Source organism: Mandrillus leucophaeus, unplaced genomic scaffold, assembly GCF_000951045.1.
Source record: "Mandrillus leucophaeus isolate KB7577 unplaced genomic scaffold, Mleu.le_1.0 Scaffold150, whole genome shotgun sequence".
In the NCBI taxonomy this organism is placed as follows: Eukaryota; Metazoa; Chordata; class Mammalia; order Primates; family Cercopithecidae; genus Mandrillus; species Mandrillus leucophaeus.
The window spans coordinates 3,119-20,791 of NW_012101477.1; the positions used below are offsets into that span (position 1 = coordinate 3,119).

At 39.4% G+C, this 17,673-nt stretch overlaps 1 protein-coding gene across 2 annotated transcripts in view; it reads left to right on the top strand.

Annotated features, from left to right (window-relative positions):
* The first annotated feature begins 12,044 nt into the window (after positions 1–12,044).
* CHD6 (chromodomain helicase DNA binding protein 6) overlaps positions 12,045–17,673 on the top strand; it is a 133,435-nt gene continuing 127,806 nt past the window's right edge. For both annotated transcript variants that reach the window (XM_011974957.1, XM_011974956.1), the window contains exon 1: positions 12,045–12,566. In XM_011974957.1, the coding sequence (XP_011830347.1) occupies positions 12,079–12,566 (488 nt within the window). In that variant the 5' untranslated portion in view covers positions 12,045–12,078. The remainder of the gene's footprint in view (positions 12,567–17,673) is intronic.

Below are 17,673 nucleotides of genomic sequence, written 5' to 3' on the forward strand. Positions count from 1 at the left end.
AATTCAGAATAGTGAAAGAGGAAGAATAGCAAAGTTGGTAATATGGTTGAGTGGATAATTTACTTTTAAGACTTTTTAGCCTCATCTGCAGAGGGTCTGAAAATCGTCTGGGCTAATACTAGCCTAGATGACTAAACAGCCTCACCCTAGAATCTTGTTTCAAAAGGACTTAAAAGGTACCTATCCACCTCCTTTCTCCTCCCTCCTCCAAAAAGGAAAAGAAGTCTGAGCATTAAATGCTTTCCCCTCTTTGAGCATATCTTAATAGATTTTTTTTTTCATCATTCGTACTCACTTTATGTTCTGAGACATACACTCGAGGCCAGAATAAGTCACTGGGATGGCAAAATAACACTGACTTATATAATGTGAACTGTGGATGAAGCTAGGACTATGTAACCTGAAGAAGTGAAGACTTAAGGGCATCACGTGGAAAAGAGGTTAAATGTATCTATTGCTGGACCTGTGGAAGAGAATGGGACATGTGGGGAGAGTTAGAGGAGGATAGGCTTTAGCTTCATACAAACAAGGACATCCGGGCCGGGCGCGGTGGCCCACGCCTATAATCCCAGCACTTTGGGAGGCTGAGGCGGGCGGATCACAAGGTCAGGAGATCGAGACCGTGGTGAAACCCCGTCTCTACTAAAAACACACACAAAAAATTAGCCGGGCGCGGTGGCGGGCACCTGTAGTCCCAGCTACTCAGGAGGCTGAGGCAGGAGAATGGCGTGAACCTGGGAGATGGAGCTTACAGTGAGCCAATATCGCGCCACTGCACTCCAACCTGGGGTACAGAGCGAGACTCCGTCTCAAAAAAAAAAAAAAAAAGAAGGACCTCCGGAGAAGTTGAGCTGCACAGCTGTGCCATATGCCTTGTAAGCAGTAAAGCTCCCTGTCTCCAGAACTTATTAGTTATTATTTTCTCTCTCTCCTAATTCTTTGTATTTTAGAAAGAATGAGATGGGAGTTTGAACTCAACCTCAGAGGCCCATCCTGACTAGAATCATAGAGTTTGCCAGTACATTTATTTATGGTATTTATAAGACCAAAGTAAATTGTATATAAGTTGACACAGTTTTAACTAAAATATTACATAGTAATCCTATATTACTATGATATAGTAATATTACTCTACATACACAGTAATATGATTACTATGATATAGTATCATGATTATGTAACGTAGTACATATGATTATGTAGTAATCATATTACTATAATATTTTAGTATTAAAATGCTAATATTTTAATTTTAGTATAAAATATTAACATTAAAATATATAGCAGGATTAATTATATTAACATTTAAATTGCACTGTGGTTCATTTAATTCATGTTACTAATGTTATCAAATATGTCACTAGCATTTATGAGACAGACACAAAATTTTAATGGAAATAAGCTGCTAATTTTAAAATCCTATGCATAAAGAAGCTGTAAGTCTTGTAAGTTTACATGTAGAAAACACTATCATAAAAAAGGCTACTTAAAAACAGCTAATGGAATTGCCTCGCCTCCTGTCTTGACCAGAGGAGTCTGGGAACCTCTGGTGACCAAGTTTTTGGCGCAGCTTCAAAGTGATGATGAAGGATTTGGATCTGTGACATTTTTAGCTCGCACATGAGTATTGATGTGACTGTGAAGAGTTGTCTTCCTCTGCCTAACTTTGTTTTTTTTTAGACAGAGTTTTGTTTTGTTGCCCAGGCTGTAGAGTAGTAGTACAATCTCAGCTCACTGCAACCTCTACTCTACCTCCTGGATTCAAGCAATTCTCATGCCTCAGCCTTCTGAGTAGCTGGGATTACAGGCACCCGCCACCACGCCTGGCTGATTTTTTTGTATTTTAGTATAGATGGGGTTTCCCTATTTTGCCCAGGCTGGTCTCAAACTTCTCAGCTCAGGCAGTCCGCCCGTCTCGGCCTCCCAAAGTGCTAGGATTACAGGAATGAGCCACCGTGCCTGGCCGCTCTGCATAACTTTGATTCATCCTTGGGAAAACTGTCCCAAAGGATTGAAGTATTATGAAAAAAACGGAAGTGCAATAGGAGCGTCTTTTTCATTTTGATGTGATTTGTAACTTTATCATGAACTTACTGTCCAGGAACTATGTAATATTTAGATACTGAGAATAAAACGTTCTCATTTTGCAAGAATGAAAGAAATATGTCTACTGCTAACTACGTTCTTACAATGTTGGTGGTAGATCTTTGGTAGCCGCCAAGTCCCTGTTTAAAATGACCCTCATCTTGGGACCCTTCTGGGTGAAGTTGGAAAGTCTTATTTATTTAATATATGTCCTACTACATTTATTTAATATACGTCCATTTAATAAATTGTTTATTCTTGATGTGTTTTTCATCTGATCTGGAGAACAAGTGGATTTATGAAGAAATGGATAGAAGAGGAAAACTTAGTGAATTGAAAGTCATCTGGGGAAAGGTTGAGGAGATACAGCTATGTTGGGGAATGGGTGATGGAAACGAAATAGAGGTTGGTTAGAGGTTCTTGCTGATTCTTATTTCTAAGTTTGTTGTATCCAGTACACGAGACAATGTGAAGTGATTAAGAGCAGTGACCCTTGACATAGGAGTCAAATCCCAAATCTTAGCTTTACCACTTACTAGCCATGGGACCAAGGTGAGTTATTTAGTCTTTCTAGGCTTCTACTCTAAAATGGAGTTATAATATGCCTCTGTCTTAAGGTTGTTTTGGTGATACACTCAATAAGCTTAGTATCTTCCTAATACCCAATTCTTAGTAAAATTAACTATTATTATTATTGACATCCTTTTTTTTTTTTTTTTTTTTGAGATGGTCTGTGTCGCCAGGCTGGAGTGCAGTGGCATGATCTTGGCTCACTGCAATCTCCGCCTCCCGAATTCAAGCGATTCTCCTGTCTAAGCCTCCCAAGTAGCTGGGATTACAGGCACACATCACCACACCCAGCTAGTTTTTTAAATTTTTAGTAGAAATGGAGTTTCACCATGTTGGCCAGGATGGTCTCAATCTCCTGACCTTGTGATCCGCCAGCCTCAGCCTCCCAAAGTGCAGGGGTTACAGGCGTGAGCCATCGCACCTGGCCTTGGCATCCATTTTATATTTAAAATATCAGAACAATTCTGGGTGCTCAAAGTCACTGTGACTACAAGGTTTAGATATATAAAAGAACAATTCCTTATCCATGAATACAGTCTTTCTAACTCTAGGCCCGGGTGCTGGTTTATTATGTGGCAGTGATAGGAGCAGAATTGGCCTAAGTTTTGGGCCTTGGGCCTCCGGTAGCCTAAAGCTACAGTAAAACTACATGTGGGCCAGGAATGAAGAGGTAGGAAAATAGTCTTATTCACACCGCTAGTTTCTGTTCAGCATCTACTTGTCCTAGAATATATCAGCAAATAATTCTGAAAGACGTATCTCCTGGCCTTGGGTGGTGGAGCAAACATCATTCCACTTAGGCAGATTAGGAAATTGAGTTACTGTGAGGTTTTGGTCTACCCAACCATAGTTGGAAATAAAAGTAGTTTCCAAAAACAACACAGGTATTTATTAATTATTATTTTCCCTCTCTCCTCCTAATTCTTGCCTCTCAGCATCCACATTTAGTCATTTACTAGCCCGCAGTTTTTGTTACTGCCTAGAGTTAACAAGAATTAGGTTGACTGCAGATTTAGAGATTTCAAATTTCTAAGACTCTTGAAACATCGTAAGAGAAAAGTATCTCCTATCCCCATCTCTCCACTTTAATTGCAAAAATATGGAAGTAGAGGTGGGGACTAAAAGTGAGTCAAGTATTTGGGGATAGAAAGGTTTTGAAAAAATGACATTACCAAATCCTTTGACCACCCTTTAGTGCTTCACTTACCTGCCTCTCAGTAGTGTTTGACACCTGTGATGATTCTGTCTTGAAATGCTGTCTTCTTCAGGCTTCTGGGATACCATGCTTTCAGTCTTACATTTTTTTCCTGGCCACTTTGCTTATCTCACTGTTTCTTCTCACTCTGTAGGTTCTTCTTCCTCTGGTGATCCTGAAACATTAGCATGTGTCAGGTTTTGGTCCTGTTTTCCTTCTCCCTTTATTCTTGCTGGGCAATCTAATTCACTCTTATAGAAATTTTTCTTGGAAAATTATCCAAGAACCTACTGGATTTCTCCACCTGAATTATCCTTAAATACCTGCAACTGAACTCTCTTCCTCCTGGTTCTAACCAGCTGTGACTGTGTGAAGAACATCAGGATCAAAGTACCTGCTTTGTCACCTAAAGCACAGATCTCCTCAGTAGAGATACAATGAAATAGAAATGTTCCTGGACTTCACAATGAAGTTATGTCCTGACAAACCTGTCATCAAGTTGAAAATTCGTAAGTCAAACCATTATGAGTCAGGGACTGTCTGTATACTAAATGCAGAAAAAGAAACAGAGAGAGAAGGAGATATACAAATGCACAAACAATTGGACAGACGTTGTTCCTGCCCCCACTCTGGTCAGTCTTGCTAATTCCATACAGATGTCTTTGCCGAATGGGTAAGTTCCAGTACAATTGCAGCAAAATAAAAGCCGAGCACATGTGGGTTTTGTTTTTGTTTTTTTTTTTCTGCATTTAGTATGTTCCGTAGTCAAATACCTGTTTTTAAAAAAAACTTTCTGAAGAAAGTGAAGGTGAAAAAATAAGACAATCCTAATTTTAATTAGGAAATAACTTTAGCTACCTGAAATGTTGTCCATGAACTGATTTATTAATAGGAACAGTTACCTCTTACTTTGAGTGCTCATTTTTATTATTTGAACTTTAAAAAGAGATAGAAGGTTGCAAATTTTTATGATTTTTTCTACTCATTTTTATGTTTAGCTAATTTCTGACACAGAACACCATCTTCTCCCTGCTGGGAAAGATAGAAGACTCCAAAGCCAGCCAGCAGCAGGAGTTGGCCAGGCCTTGCTCACTACTTGGGTTTGAGGTGCAAGGAAGTACAGCTGGATGAAGGGGTTGTGGTGGCCTTTCCAGCCTAGGTGCAAAGTGCGCACTTTGTCCTGCACCTCAGTCAAATGTAATCTCTCAGTGCTGGCACCTCTCATTCTGCCTTTGATTCTTGAATCCTTATGATCGGGAGAAACATGAATTGTCTGGTAAAACAGTTTTTCTCATTTGTTATAGAAGTCTGTAAAAATTTTCTATTACATGTATGTGAAAGTTTTGCTGTTAAAAATACCATGAAAGTAATACATTCTCATTATTGAAATTGTAGATGTCTGTTAAAAATTAAACAACCAAATTTGCATAGCCTCAAATGATTACTATTAACGTTTTGTTTTTCTTCTATTATTTGTTCTATGCACAGATATTTATTGCCATTTCTGTTTACATGTACAATTCTATAGACTTCCTTTTTCTCTTTTCCAAATTGTAGATAACTGTTTCATTCAGTAACCACAGGATTGAATTATACCATAAGCCAGGTACTTTTCTAGATACTACCACAGAATCACTGCCTCTTGAAGCTTACATTCTACTAATGGGAGACAGGTAAAAACAAAGAACAAAAAAGAAGTGAAAGCTGTCCATAGTCGTATCACCCACACATAGTGATGGTTACCATTTGGTCTGTGCCCTTGCAGACTTTTAAAAATTGTTTTAAAAAGCTGGCGTTCATATAGCTAGCTTTTTGTTTTTAAAAACAAAATGTGATTAGACCATAGGTTTTCTTTTTTTGCTTCCCAAATGTAGACATGTTTCATGTCTTTTAAACCTCTGTATAATAATGGCTGCATAGTATTATTCCAGATGGTGGGTGTGCTATTAATTTAAATATTTTTCTAAAGATTGGCAAACAGGTTATTTATAGCTTTTTTCTCTATTAAACACAGTTGTGTATCAGATATTCTTATACATAATCCTTTGGAGTACTTACGTGTTTCCTTTATTTATGCCCTAGAAGAGAAGTTGCCCCGTTTAAAAGGATATCCACAATTAAAATTTTATATTGTTGTGTTGTATTTTTCTCTAATTTGGTCTTAAGGTTACTCCCTGGACAGTGGCTATAATTTCTAGCCCTGCCCTGATGGGGCCCCAGGGAGGTGGTCGTGTGTGTTTACAGTGTGCCTTTCACCAGCTACTTCTCTGTCCTGGAGGCAGCCTAATGCAAGTGACCAGTGACCAGGTGTCCCTCTCACAGAAGACTTATTTATACTGGCAGACTCCTTGTGGCTGTTGTCCAACCTGTGTCCTTTGTCCAGTTTATTCCCACCAAGATAACCACTCTCTAGGAGAGCCCTGACCAGGAGGAGAGTTAGGTTAATGTGTGTCAGTCAGGTGAGATACAGAGAAGACAGCATAACAAACATATGAAATAACAGAGGCAGTTTTATTACTTGCAGATCCTAGAGAGAAGAGAGCAGCACACGTCACAGGCCCAATGAGAAGTGAAGAGCTGTCCAGGGCTCGCATGTTCAGTCAGTGTGTGGGGAGCAAGATGTAGAAAGATGAACCAATGGATCAAAGCCTTCACTGGGGTCCAGGCCATTACCCATTACCCTAGCAGGTTTCCTGCAGGGAGTTCTAATTGCTGGGTTTAGAGCAAGCAGTTAGAATTCAGTGGAGTCACTGCGGCGTATCTGGGCAGTCCATGCAGGATATGGGAGTCAGTGGGACAAGACACATAGGTAGGCTCTCTGGCTGTCCCATAGGTGGGTGGTCACCAGGAGGCAGTTGTAAAAGGCAGATATCGGGACTGACCACCTTAAGGAACTGGGAGAAGGCAGTGTCAAGGGTGGAAACTGTATCAAGGGTGATCAAGCTCCACTTCTGGTATGAGAAAGTCCAGTGTACATCCAAAATGGATGTTGAGGCAACATAAAATTGCAAGAATTCACTGCATGTTGCTTCTCTGTCCTGCGAAGAAAAAAAAAAAGGCTTTTAATAGTTGATACTCTTGCCAGCAATATATGAGTGCACCAATTTCGGTATGTCCTTGTATTGGATTTTTCAAAATGAAAATGTAATTTACATACTATAAAATCCACCCTTTTAAAATGTGCAATTTCGTGGTTTTTAGAATATTGACAAGATTGTGTAAACATCACCACTATTTAATTTCAGAATGTTTTCGTAACCCCCAATTTGTCTCTTTGAGTTTGTTTTTTTCTGAGTATTTCATATAAATTGTATTATACAATATGTGGCCTTTTGTGTCTGGCTTATTTCATTTGGCATGTTTTCAAGGTCTATCCATGGTATAGCATGTTTCAGTACTTCACTCTTCACTCTTTTTTTTTTTTGGAGACAGAGTCACTTTGTCGCCTAGGCTAGAATGCAGTGGCATGATCTCAGCTCACTGCAGCCTCTGCCTCCCAAGCTCAAGCGATTCTCCTGCCTCAGCCTCCCAAGTAGCTGGGATTACAGGTGCGTGCCACCCCACCTGGCTAATTTTTGTGTTTTTAGTAGAGATGGGGTTTCACCATGTATGGCCGGGCTGGTCTTGAACTCCTGACCTCATGTGATCTGCCCATCTTGGCCTCCCAAAGTGCTGGGGTTGTAGGTGTGGGCCACTGTGCCCAGCCCCACTTCACTCCTTTTTATGGCTGAATAATATGCCATTGTATGGACATACCACATTTTGTTTGCCTGTTCATCTGTTGATGGACTGGGTTTCTTCCACGTTTTGGCTATTGTGAATAGTGCTGCTGTGAACATTTGTGTGTAAGTTTTTGTTTAAACACCTGTTTTCAATTCTGTGTGTGTGTGTGTGTGTGTGTGTGTCTATCTATGATGGAATTGCCAGATCATTTGCTAACTGTGTAACTTTTTGAAGAACTGTCACACTGTTAAGTGGCTTCACCATTTTTTATTCCCACCAACAATGTATGAAGGTTTCAGTTTCTCTGTATCCTTGCCAAAATTATTGTTGTCTGTCTTTTTTATTATAGCCATCTTAGGTGGGTATAAAATAGTATCTCATTGTGGCCTTGAATTTGGTTCTTTTTTATTATTGAATTGTAAGAATTCTTTATATATTCTAGACACTAGACCCTTATCCAATAAATGATTTGCAAATACTTTCACTCGTTCTGGGGATTTTCTTTATACAGTTGTTCCTCAGCGTCCATGGGGGATTGTTCTAATGCCTTCCGTGAATACCAAAATCTGAGGATGCTCAAGTCCCTTATTTAAAATGGTGTAGTATTTGTATATAACCCATACACATCTTCTCCTACACTTTAAATCATCTCTAGGTTACTTATAATACCTAACATAACACAAATGCTACATAAATAGTTGTTGTAGTATATTGTTTTTAAATATGTATTTTTATTGTTGTATTGTCATTTTTAATTGTTTTCAAATATTTTCAATCCTCAGTTGGTTGACTCCATAGATGCAGAACCCATGGATTTAAAGGGCCGATTGTACATTCTTGATAATGTTCTTTAAAGTGCAAAAGTTATTTATTTTGATAAGTGTATTAAAGTTTTAAACAAAAAATATTTAAATTCCTTAATTACTGTATTTCACATAAAATATGCATAATTTTTAGGAAAAATTGAGACAAGTCTAATAGTATTATATTATACTTTATTTAATTTTTCTTTCAAAGAAAGAATCATCTTAAATTTGGGAGAGGGAAATGTCATCACAACTTGGAGAGTATCTTCCCTTTCAGCCTTCCATCTCTATATATACCTGTTTGCCATGCCAGTATGTGAAGAAACGTTTAAATGGCCAGTAAATACTGTTTATATGAATAAGAATGAAAAGCTGTCTCTCTCTATTCCTTGGGAACTTGGATAGAGAACAGGAGTAGCTTGGAAGCAGCTTACAGGCAATGATCGTCAGGTACCCATGTATGGATTCGTTACAGATAGAAATCTATGTTTCCTGACCCAAAACAAAAAAATACAGTGAAATATGCTTATTTAATTTTTTTAAACCTGATGTACTGAAATTTACTGGTTTTTGCTGCCCAAGTTTTAGCATATTATTTCAAGGCCTTCTGTTGAAAAGGTGTGGAAATGGTTATAACTGATGAAGAAGATTATGTAACAGATACACTCGTTTTTCTGAATGATTTTCTTAATTAGAATCTGTTTTGACTTTCAAGTTCTTGAATAATTGTTAAAGGTTTGTCTGTGGACCTCTGGGAACCACTGCCCAGGGCCATAATTTTTTCATTAGTTCCTAACTCCTTTTCAACTGACCTGATCTGGTTTATCTAGATTCATGTCTTTAAGTGTCTTTTCCAGGAATATTGTGGATTGATAATTTTGAATCACAGAAACAGGTTTTTTTACTAACAGTGCAGTTTTTGAGCTAGCATTGTTGCATGTGTTACCTGTGGACCCTCTCCGTTTCATTCTTGTTTTCCTAGCTTCTTGTCTGTATTTAAATTGTTGTTATAATTTGTAAAATATTTTTGGCACCTTGTGGCCCATCATCTCCAACCTGTTCGTTTTAGGGCCAGTTTCAAAGTGGTGATTTAATGCCCTTGGTAGAAGCTGAAACAAAGCTTTTATTTAGGCTCTTTGCCTTTCCCCCCACTGACCTTGAGACACATGAAAGAAATTATTTTTTGTCTAATATTTTTTAATCTTCAGCAAATATATTTTCATAGCTTCCAACAAGGTGCTTTAAAAATACAAACATTTCTGGTAGACTTTTCAATCATAATTTTATATATTTTATTACTAATACCTGCTTTTTCATCAACAACTGCATGACCTTTCCCAAAGTGATTGCATATGCCATCACATTTAACTTTTATTTTTATTTTTAAAAGGTAGAGTCTTGCTCTATTGCCCAGGCTGGAGTGCAGTGGCACAATCATAGCTCATTGTAACTTCAAACTCCTGGGCTCAAGTGATCCTCCTGCCTCAGCCTCATATGTAGCTAGGACTACAGGTGTGCACCACCACTGCTGGCAAATGTTTTAAAAATTTTTTTTTTTTTTTGGTAGAGATAGGGTCTTGCTCTGTTGCCCAGGCTGGTCTCTAACTCCTGACCTCAAGCGGTTCTCCCACCTCAGCCTCACAAAGTGCTAGTATTACAGGTGCGAACCAGCATGCCTGGCTGCATTTAACATTTCTAACCAAGTTTCATCATGCTGGTCTCATGGCCTAGCAATCATTGTAGTTCCCCGGGAGGTCATACAATGCTCAATGAAATGAGTGTTAGCTTTGGCCAGATGGATAGTTCAAATCTAAACTCCTGCACTCAGTAGCCGTTGGCCTTGGGCACACCAGTTAACATCACTAACCTTCCATTTCTCTGTATACAAAACCGGCATCTTTTTATTGACCCTGTGGGATTGTTATAAAGATTTAGAGGTCATGAAACATGCCTTGCACAAGCTCTAGTGTACCCATATGGCATGTTTTCAATAAACGTTAGCTGCTGCTCTTGCTATTGCCTAAGGATTGAATACCCCCTTACTGCCACCTGCTTCTAGCTTATTTGGGGACCCCTGTCCTTCAGAAAAGAGACCTGGACATGAGATATGAGCTGAAAAGACAGAGTCTCACTCTGACCTTCAGAGAGCTGCCTCGGTGGGAGTAGATCTTTTATGTTATCTTTGAAAGCCTAAGAAACCTGTGACTCGTCCTTTTCCAGTCTGTACACCCTTGCATGCTCAGCAAAAACTTGTTCCTTGAGGGCCAGCTGTCCTTGGCACAGAATTCAGGAATCTCCCGAGGACGGCTCTGCACTTCACAGGAGCTGAGCTTCACCTGGATACCTGTCACCTCACTGCTAGATTTCTTCTTGCCTTTTATCCCATTAAAACGGTTTTTAAAATTGTAGTAAAAAGCATATGATAGAAAATTTACCATCTTAACCATTTTTTTTTTGCATTTGATTTTAAATTCCTTTTGTCCACTTAGCTCCTTTCCCAAGCCATCTCAAGTACTCAATCAGTAATGAGATCATATCCTTTTTTTTTTTTTTTTTTTTTTTTTTGAGTAGTGAGTCCTGCCGGAATGACCAGTTCCCTTTGTATTTAGGCTTATGAGGCTAGACTGTATTGATATGATAAAGATCTCTTCCCCTCCCCACCCCAAATCTTTCTTTTCTTTCATCTTTTTCTCCTGGGATTCTCAGTGTTATGTTTGGGAGCATTGGACTAGGGAAAGACACTGGAAAAAACAGAAGGGGAAATACGCAGCTGAATGTTACAGTCTCTTTAACTACCAGGCTGGGCCAGGAAGTCTGAGCACAGAATGGATAACCGGCATACTGAAGGGAAACCATGCCACCTGGGCAACTGTCTGTGCCCTTTAGCACATGCTGGGCCTCTTGTTAAGAGAAAAGGTTCCTCACAAATGGTGCTATTTCTAAGCCATCATGCAAAGATGATTGTAACTCTCTTCCTAGAAAGCCTGCTTGTCCCTCCCAGGCTCTCCTTAAGTTATTTCTTTGTTCCAGACCAAGGGAGGTGCTGTTCCTTGAAACTAACACCCACATTGTTGCCGATTATCACCAACCTTAGCTTTGTTATGAAATTGTAAGTATTTTTTTGCAACACCAGACCTGAAAGAATGAGATATAACTTCTATACCCAAAGAGATGTTTTCTTAAAAAGTGATCACTTTGGGGGGCTGTACTTTTGTTTGTTGGTGCTCAAAAACAGCTTTGCAACTTCCATTTTGGGGATGCCTTCAGCACCTGTGACACATCCTGTCTAATGGCATTCATCACAATAAAACTTCCTCCTATACAGGTAGTTTGGTTTCTGCAAGTGGCCAAAGGTTATTTGGTGCTCAGTCTGGTGGCTAGATTAGATGATCATACAGAACAGCACAATTTTTAGTTAAAATCAAAGGTGTATCTTTGAATGATCCTGATTTAGTATGCTAACAACACGTTGGCACAGCTCCCCAAGTTTAAAGGCCATATATGTCCTGTTTGCCACTCTGTCTCGAAGGCCTAGCACAATAGGAACTAACAGAGAGTGGGAACTCAGTAAATATTTGTTGAGCAAATCCATGTATTCAAACTGGGTACTCTTTGTAGGAAGCATGCATTGGAAGGGTAATATGCTTGTTTCTCTTTCTTTTACAGTTGTCAAATTTAAAAGTTTTGAATCACTCCCCAATGTCTGATGCCTCTGTCAATTTTGACTACAAATCTCCATCCCCATTTGACTGCAGCACTGATCAAGAAGAGAAAATTGAAGATGTTGCTAGTCACTGTCTGCCCCAGAAGGACCTATACACTGCTGAAGAGGAAGCTGCTACCCTTTTTCCTAGGAAAATGACATCCCATAATGGGATGGAGGACAGTGGAGGAGGAGGTACTGGAGTGAAGAAGAAACGGAAGAAAAAGGAGCCAGGAGACCAAGAGGGTGCAGCAAAGGGAAGCAAGGACAGAGAGCCCAAGCCAAAGAGGAAACGCGAACCGAAAGAGCCAAAGGAACCCAGGAAGGCCAAGGAGCCGAAGAAGGCCAAGGAGCACAAGGAGCCGAAGCAAAAAGATGGGGTAAAGAAGGCGCGGAAGCCCCGGGAGGCCTCAGGCACCAAGGAGGCCAAAGAGAAGAGGAGCTGCACTGACTCTGCAGCCAGGACGAAGTCCAGGAAGGCCAGGTACTTTACTTTCTTCCTTCTCTGAGCATTTGCCTGTGCCAGTGCAGAATGATTTGCCTTTGGCATTGGCCCAAGCCCCTGGACACAACCTTGCTGCACTCCTGTGGGCCTAAGCTTCATATCCCACCTATATAGGATAGGGAGCAGGGATAACCCCTTGGTGCTAATGCAAGGGACTGTCCTTGAAGGTTGCTGTTTTCTCATTGCATTTCTGAAGTCGCGGCATTTCAAAAAAGACATTTGTGTTTTTAGGATACTCCCAAGAATTCCCCACCCGCTTCAGACCCCAACCACTCTTTTTGGTCTTAGTACTTAGCATTCTTTAGTTGCTAGCTGGTATCCTGCCAGATGTGTAGATGTGCCCCCTATATCCCATGTTTATGTGTTCTTTGTGTCCATATTAGCTTTCAGCCAAAAATGAACCACCTTTCTTACCTCCTAATGAGAGAAAGATAAACTTAATTAATAGTGGCCATGCAGTTTCTTGCCATTCCTTTTGGACAATAAAGAATTAAAATGTTAACATGCACAGGGTGTAAGGGAAGTGACATCCCAGGTGTGATACAGAGGGCAGTGATTTTTGGAACAGTAGTGGTGTAGAGTGGCAGAGGAGCTGCTGTAAGGAGGATGCACAGTGACCGGAATCAGTCGTGCAGGAAGCCTAAGAGAGCCATCGGTATCCACAGAGTTCCAGATAGTTGAGGACTGACTAGCTTCCCCTAGGTTCCAAACCCTGAGTGCAGGACCATTCCTGATCTATTTATCTAGTTCATTGTCTAGCACAATGCTTGACACATTGACAAGTGCTTAGGAAATGCTGAGTAAATGAGACCAGAGCCGACCGTAATGACTTACAGCGAGACCAGAGTGCATAGGTACAGAATCACTGTATAGATCCTGTCAAGATAGCAAATGCATTCCTTGTGCAGGGAGCTCAATATCTGTCATCATATACAAATATATTTCTCATTTTGTTTCTAAATTCCTTGTGCAGAAGTTTATATTTAGAATTTTGAGGAAACACCAAATATATGACTCCTATCTTAAGGAATTTACATGTCTAAAATCTAAGTACAGAGGAAGGTTAATTACATTTATCTATGTATCTATTATTCTAGACCAAGAGCACTCATAAAAAACACAGAGACTGATGTGGATACTAACAAAACATAAAGTAATGAGGCTATCACACCTGTGTTGGTCAGGCATGAAGGAGGTAATTTGAAGAATGCATTTTAAGTGGTGTGTGTTGCAACCTGGAGTTTACTATATGGTTCACTTCTTTTTCAGAAGGACAGTTTGTTGGGACCAGATGGATGGTTTCTTAATCCAAATTAAAAATTTGCCTCATAATATTCACTCCCTTCTGTCTGGCAGAGGATTTCATCGTTCTTCTACCAAAGAAACTTGGGTGGGATCCCAGGAATGTAGATTACAGAAAATGCCTGTAAAATACCTTACAGAAGGTCAAGAGAGAGGTAGACAAAACTCAGGATTCTGCCTAACTAAAACCCTACAGGACTTGTTTCTTAGTGAACCTAGTGAGCATACTCTAATCTCCAGTGTGTGGATGGAGTAGCAGAGTGACTGTTCGTCCTCTGCAAATAATTTTCATCTCCATCTCCAGATTACTTTGGAGGAGCTGAAGTGGTACTTTGGGGTAATAGCGTATATAAAGAAGGAGGATCGGACATGAGCTAGTGTGGCGACTTTTTATTATTATTATTACAGAGAATAATAAGGAATAAAGATTGTGTGTGAGAATTTAGGGTAATTAGAGGAGGGTTTTATAGCCCTAATAAGGAGTCTTGGTTTGTATCTAGAAGACATTAGAAAGCCATAGGTGTCTGAGCCCACTTAGCCACTGGTTTCTGATGTTTACAATTTTATCAACTCTTCATTTTTTAAGGAATTCATGTTTACATTGTATGAGGTCTGAAACAAAGTGATGAGTATACAAACATTGTCATAAATTCCATTTTGGGGGAATAAGGAGGCATTTAACTAAGTGTTGGATGCCAAATGTATAGGCAAAATCAGGATTCTGACTAGTGAAAATGTACAGGCTTTCTTATATAAATGTAGCAATACTAACACGATTTGATCTAATTAGGCTGTATGAAATATAAGTGACTTGGAGAAGTGCTTGGTAGTGTTTTCAAAGGCTGCTAACTTAGAAGACAGCAGAACCTTTTGAGGTTTAGAAGTCCAAGAGACATCCTGTTAGAGGAGGGTGACAGAAATGATCATCTCTTTAAAAATGTGGACAAGTTACATGAGCTTTCTCTCTCTTTCTTTTGGAGCTATATTATATCGATCTGTAACATAATAGAAGTCTTCTGTGCACTCCAGGGTTCTGGACTGGTTAGCCTTTGATTGCTTCTCTTTTATATCTTTATAAAATTGTTTTGGTTCCTTTAATTAGTGATCCTACAGGTAGGCAGAAGCAGTTTTAGATATGAAGCATGTTAATTGATTTAAAAATACATATATATATATACACACATACATATATATATGCATATGTTAGTAATTAAGCCTTAGTTTTTTGTTCTCTTTGATTTACTCTTGCAGATTGGCTCAAGTACATGTTTTGATTTAAGCAGATATCGATTAGACCTTGGATAATACTTGATGGTTATAAATGATTCACTTAATGCTTGGATTACTGTAGGAGCTCCACAAGTGATTTACGGGCTTCTGGCCTTTTCCTCCTTCAGTCCATCTTGCCAGCTGCCACCTGGCTAGTCTTTCTGAAGCACTGCTGTTGGCCCCTTTATTTATGTTGGCAACAGTGGTGGTGGTGGTGGTGATAAATCAAATCGCCTTTTCTCCCTTTTCAATTCTAAATCAGTTGATAAATAGTCAATAGAAATGGGCATTCATTTATCAGCTCTGTTATTGGTAAATTGGATTGAAGAACATTGGTTAGCTTGTGGCCACCATCGGACTTGTTGTTCCTCCCTCAGTTAAGTTTATCTGCCAGCACTGCAGGCACTCGAAAGCAGAGGTGGCGGTGCTGGGCCATGTGTGCTCCATTCCTTCTTCCAGTCTTGCTGTTGGAGTATTTCCCCAGTCGGGGAAGTGAGATAAATTTGAAGAAGGGTGGAAAATGTATTTCCAGTATTTTTCAGTCCTTGGGAATAAAATATGCTTTTCCTCATGAAAACATGGAGACAGGGAAATGGGATTCCCTCAATAATTTATAACCGCTTAGAATCTTCTGATTGTTCCTGTTGCCCCCTGATTGCTCCTGTTGCCTCCAGGACAAAATCCAGACTCCTTCCTCTGTTATTCAGACCCTCTGGGGTCTGATGTCTCCCTCCCTTTCCATCTCTGGCACTGTACCTCGCCAACTCAATCTCATTAGCTCTTAAAGGTCCTTGACCCACTTCTCCTTTGGATTGCTCTGGGTATTTCCCCAGCTCTTATCCTCTCGGTATCCCAAGTCCTTTCCATTCTTCGGGTCTGAGTGCAAGTCTAAGTTCAGATATATATCAGAGTTCAGCTGTATATCAGTACAGATATATATATCAGAGTTTCCCCAAAACAGCATACCTGTGTGTCCCCTCTGAACTTCCATAGCATTTGGAGCCTCACTTTTCATTATAAATCATTACCGTAGACCTGGGAAGGCTAAAAGATACTTAGTTCAGCCCTGTTGTAGGGCTGCAGCCAGGGAAACGGAGACCCATAGAGAAGTGACTTGTCTAAGGTCATTCACAGATGTGTGTTATAAACTCAGGCCCGCTTCCCAGTCTTGTATGTTTGCCTCTAAAACAGGCTACCTTCCCCATCATTAATTATGGTTTTCAGGTATGTATGACTTGTTTTCCTCAACAAAAGTTAAGTGCCTGAGGTCAGGATCAACTTGCCTTGTGCCTTTTTATGTTCCTGGGGCTGGTCACCAGAGAGGTTTGTCAGGTTCACACATGATACATATCTCTCTATATATAGAGATATATATAGAGAGAGAGAGATAGAGATATATATCTATATGTATAGATATAAATGTATTCCAAGAATGAATGGTTAGAGCTCTTCTCCTTGAAAATAAGACCTGTATAAGGTATCTTATAACTTATACCTGTATAAGGTATCTTATATCTTATAACTCCCATTGTTATATAACAGTAGGTAATATATCCATTTTATAATTGAATGAAAGTTCAAAAAGTTAAGGCACAAAACTAGTGAGCACCATCCTTGGGATTTGACTCCACGTTCACCTGATTGTAAAACCGACTTTTCTCCCCTCAGCTGTGTGTCTTTATATTTTGCTAAGGAAGATCAGAAATGGACGTGGGGAGATTTCAGTGTCAGATAAATTTGTTTTTATTTGTAGGAAATGGTTGCTCTTCTATAGAATTTCAGTTTGCATACTTCATGGTATCCTTTCAAGGACTAAATGTCTTCAACTTTTTCCTTTGCTGTTTATGTTTGCATTTGAGAGGCAACAGATTATTGAACATGTCTGTTCTAAACAGGTGATAGGTAGTCTAGCAAATTTTCCTTTTCAAGGATGATATTAATAGTGATCAGTATTCATTTATTGCTTGAGAGATAAAAGCCTAAAATTCTTAAATAGGAGAAGTTTCAATTGAAACTAGTGTCTCTTCCCTCCAAATTATTATTATTATTATTATTATTTCTAGAGATGAGGTCTCCCAAATAGCTGGGATTACAGATATATATAACTAAACCTGGCTTCTCTAAAGTGTTTTTGAGTATGAGTTTAGTTCATTCCTTTATTGTGTAAAACTTAAGCAAGAAAGAAAGCTCCTTCAGGAAGCCAAGTTAGGCTCTGTCATTTTCCTGACTCTGAAATTAAAATTTCATTTGGTATAGTTTATATGCTTATACTATTTTTAAAATTATAGTGCCTTATTCCACAGAGGATTGGAGCCACTTGCCTAAGAAGACATACACAGATGTACGTGTGTGTGTATATATACAAACATATACACATACCTATGCATACATACCTGTACATGGCCAGTATAGCTGGAGGAGGGGATCAGAGAGGCAGGGGTCAGATCATGTAGGGTCATGAAATGTTAGTAAGGGCTTTGGGAATATATTGTTCCCAAAATTGTTCATTACATTG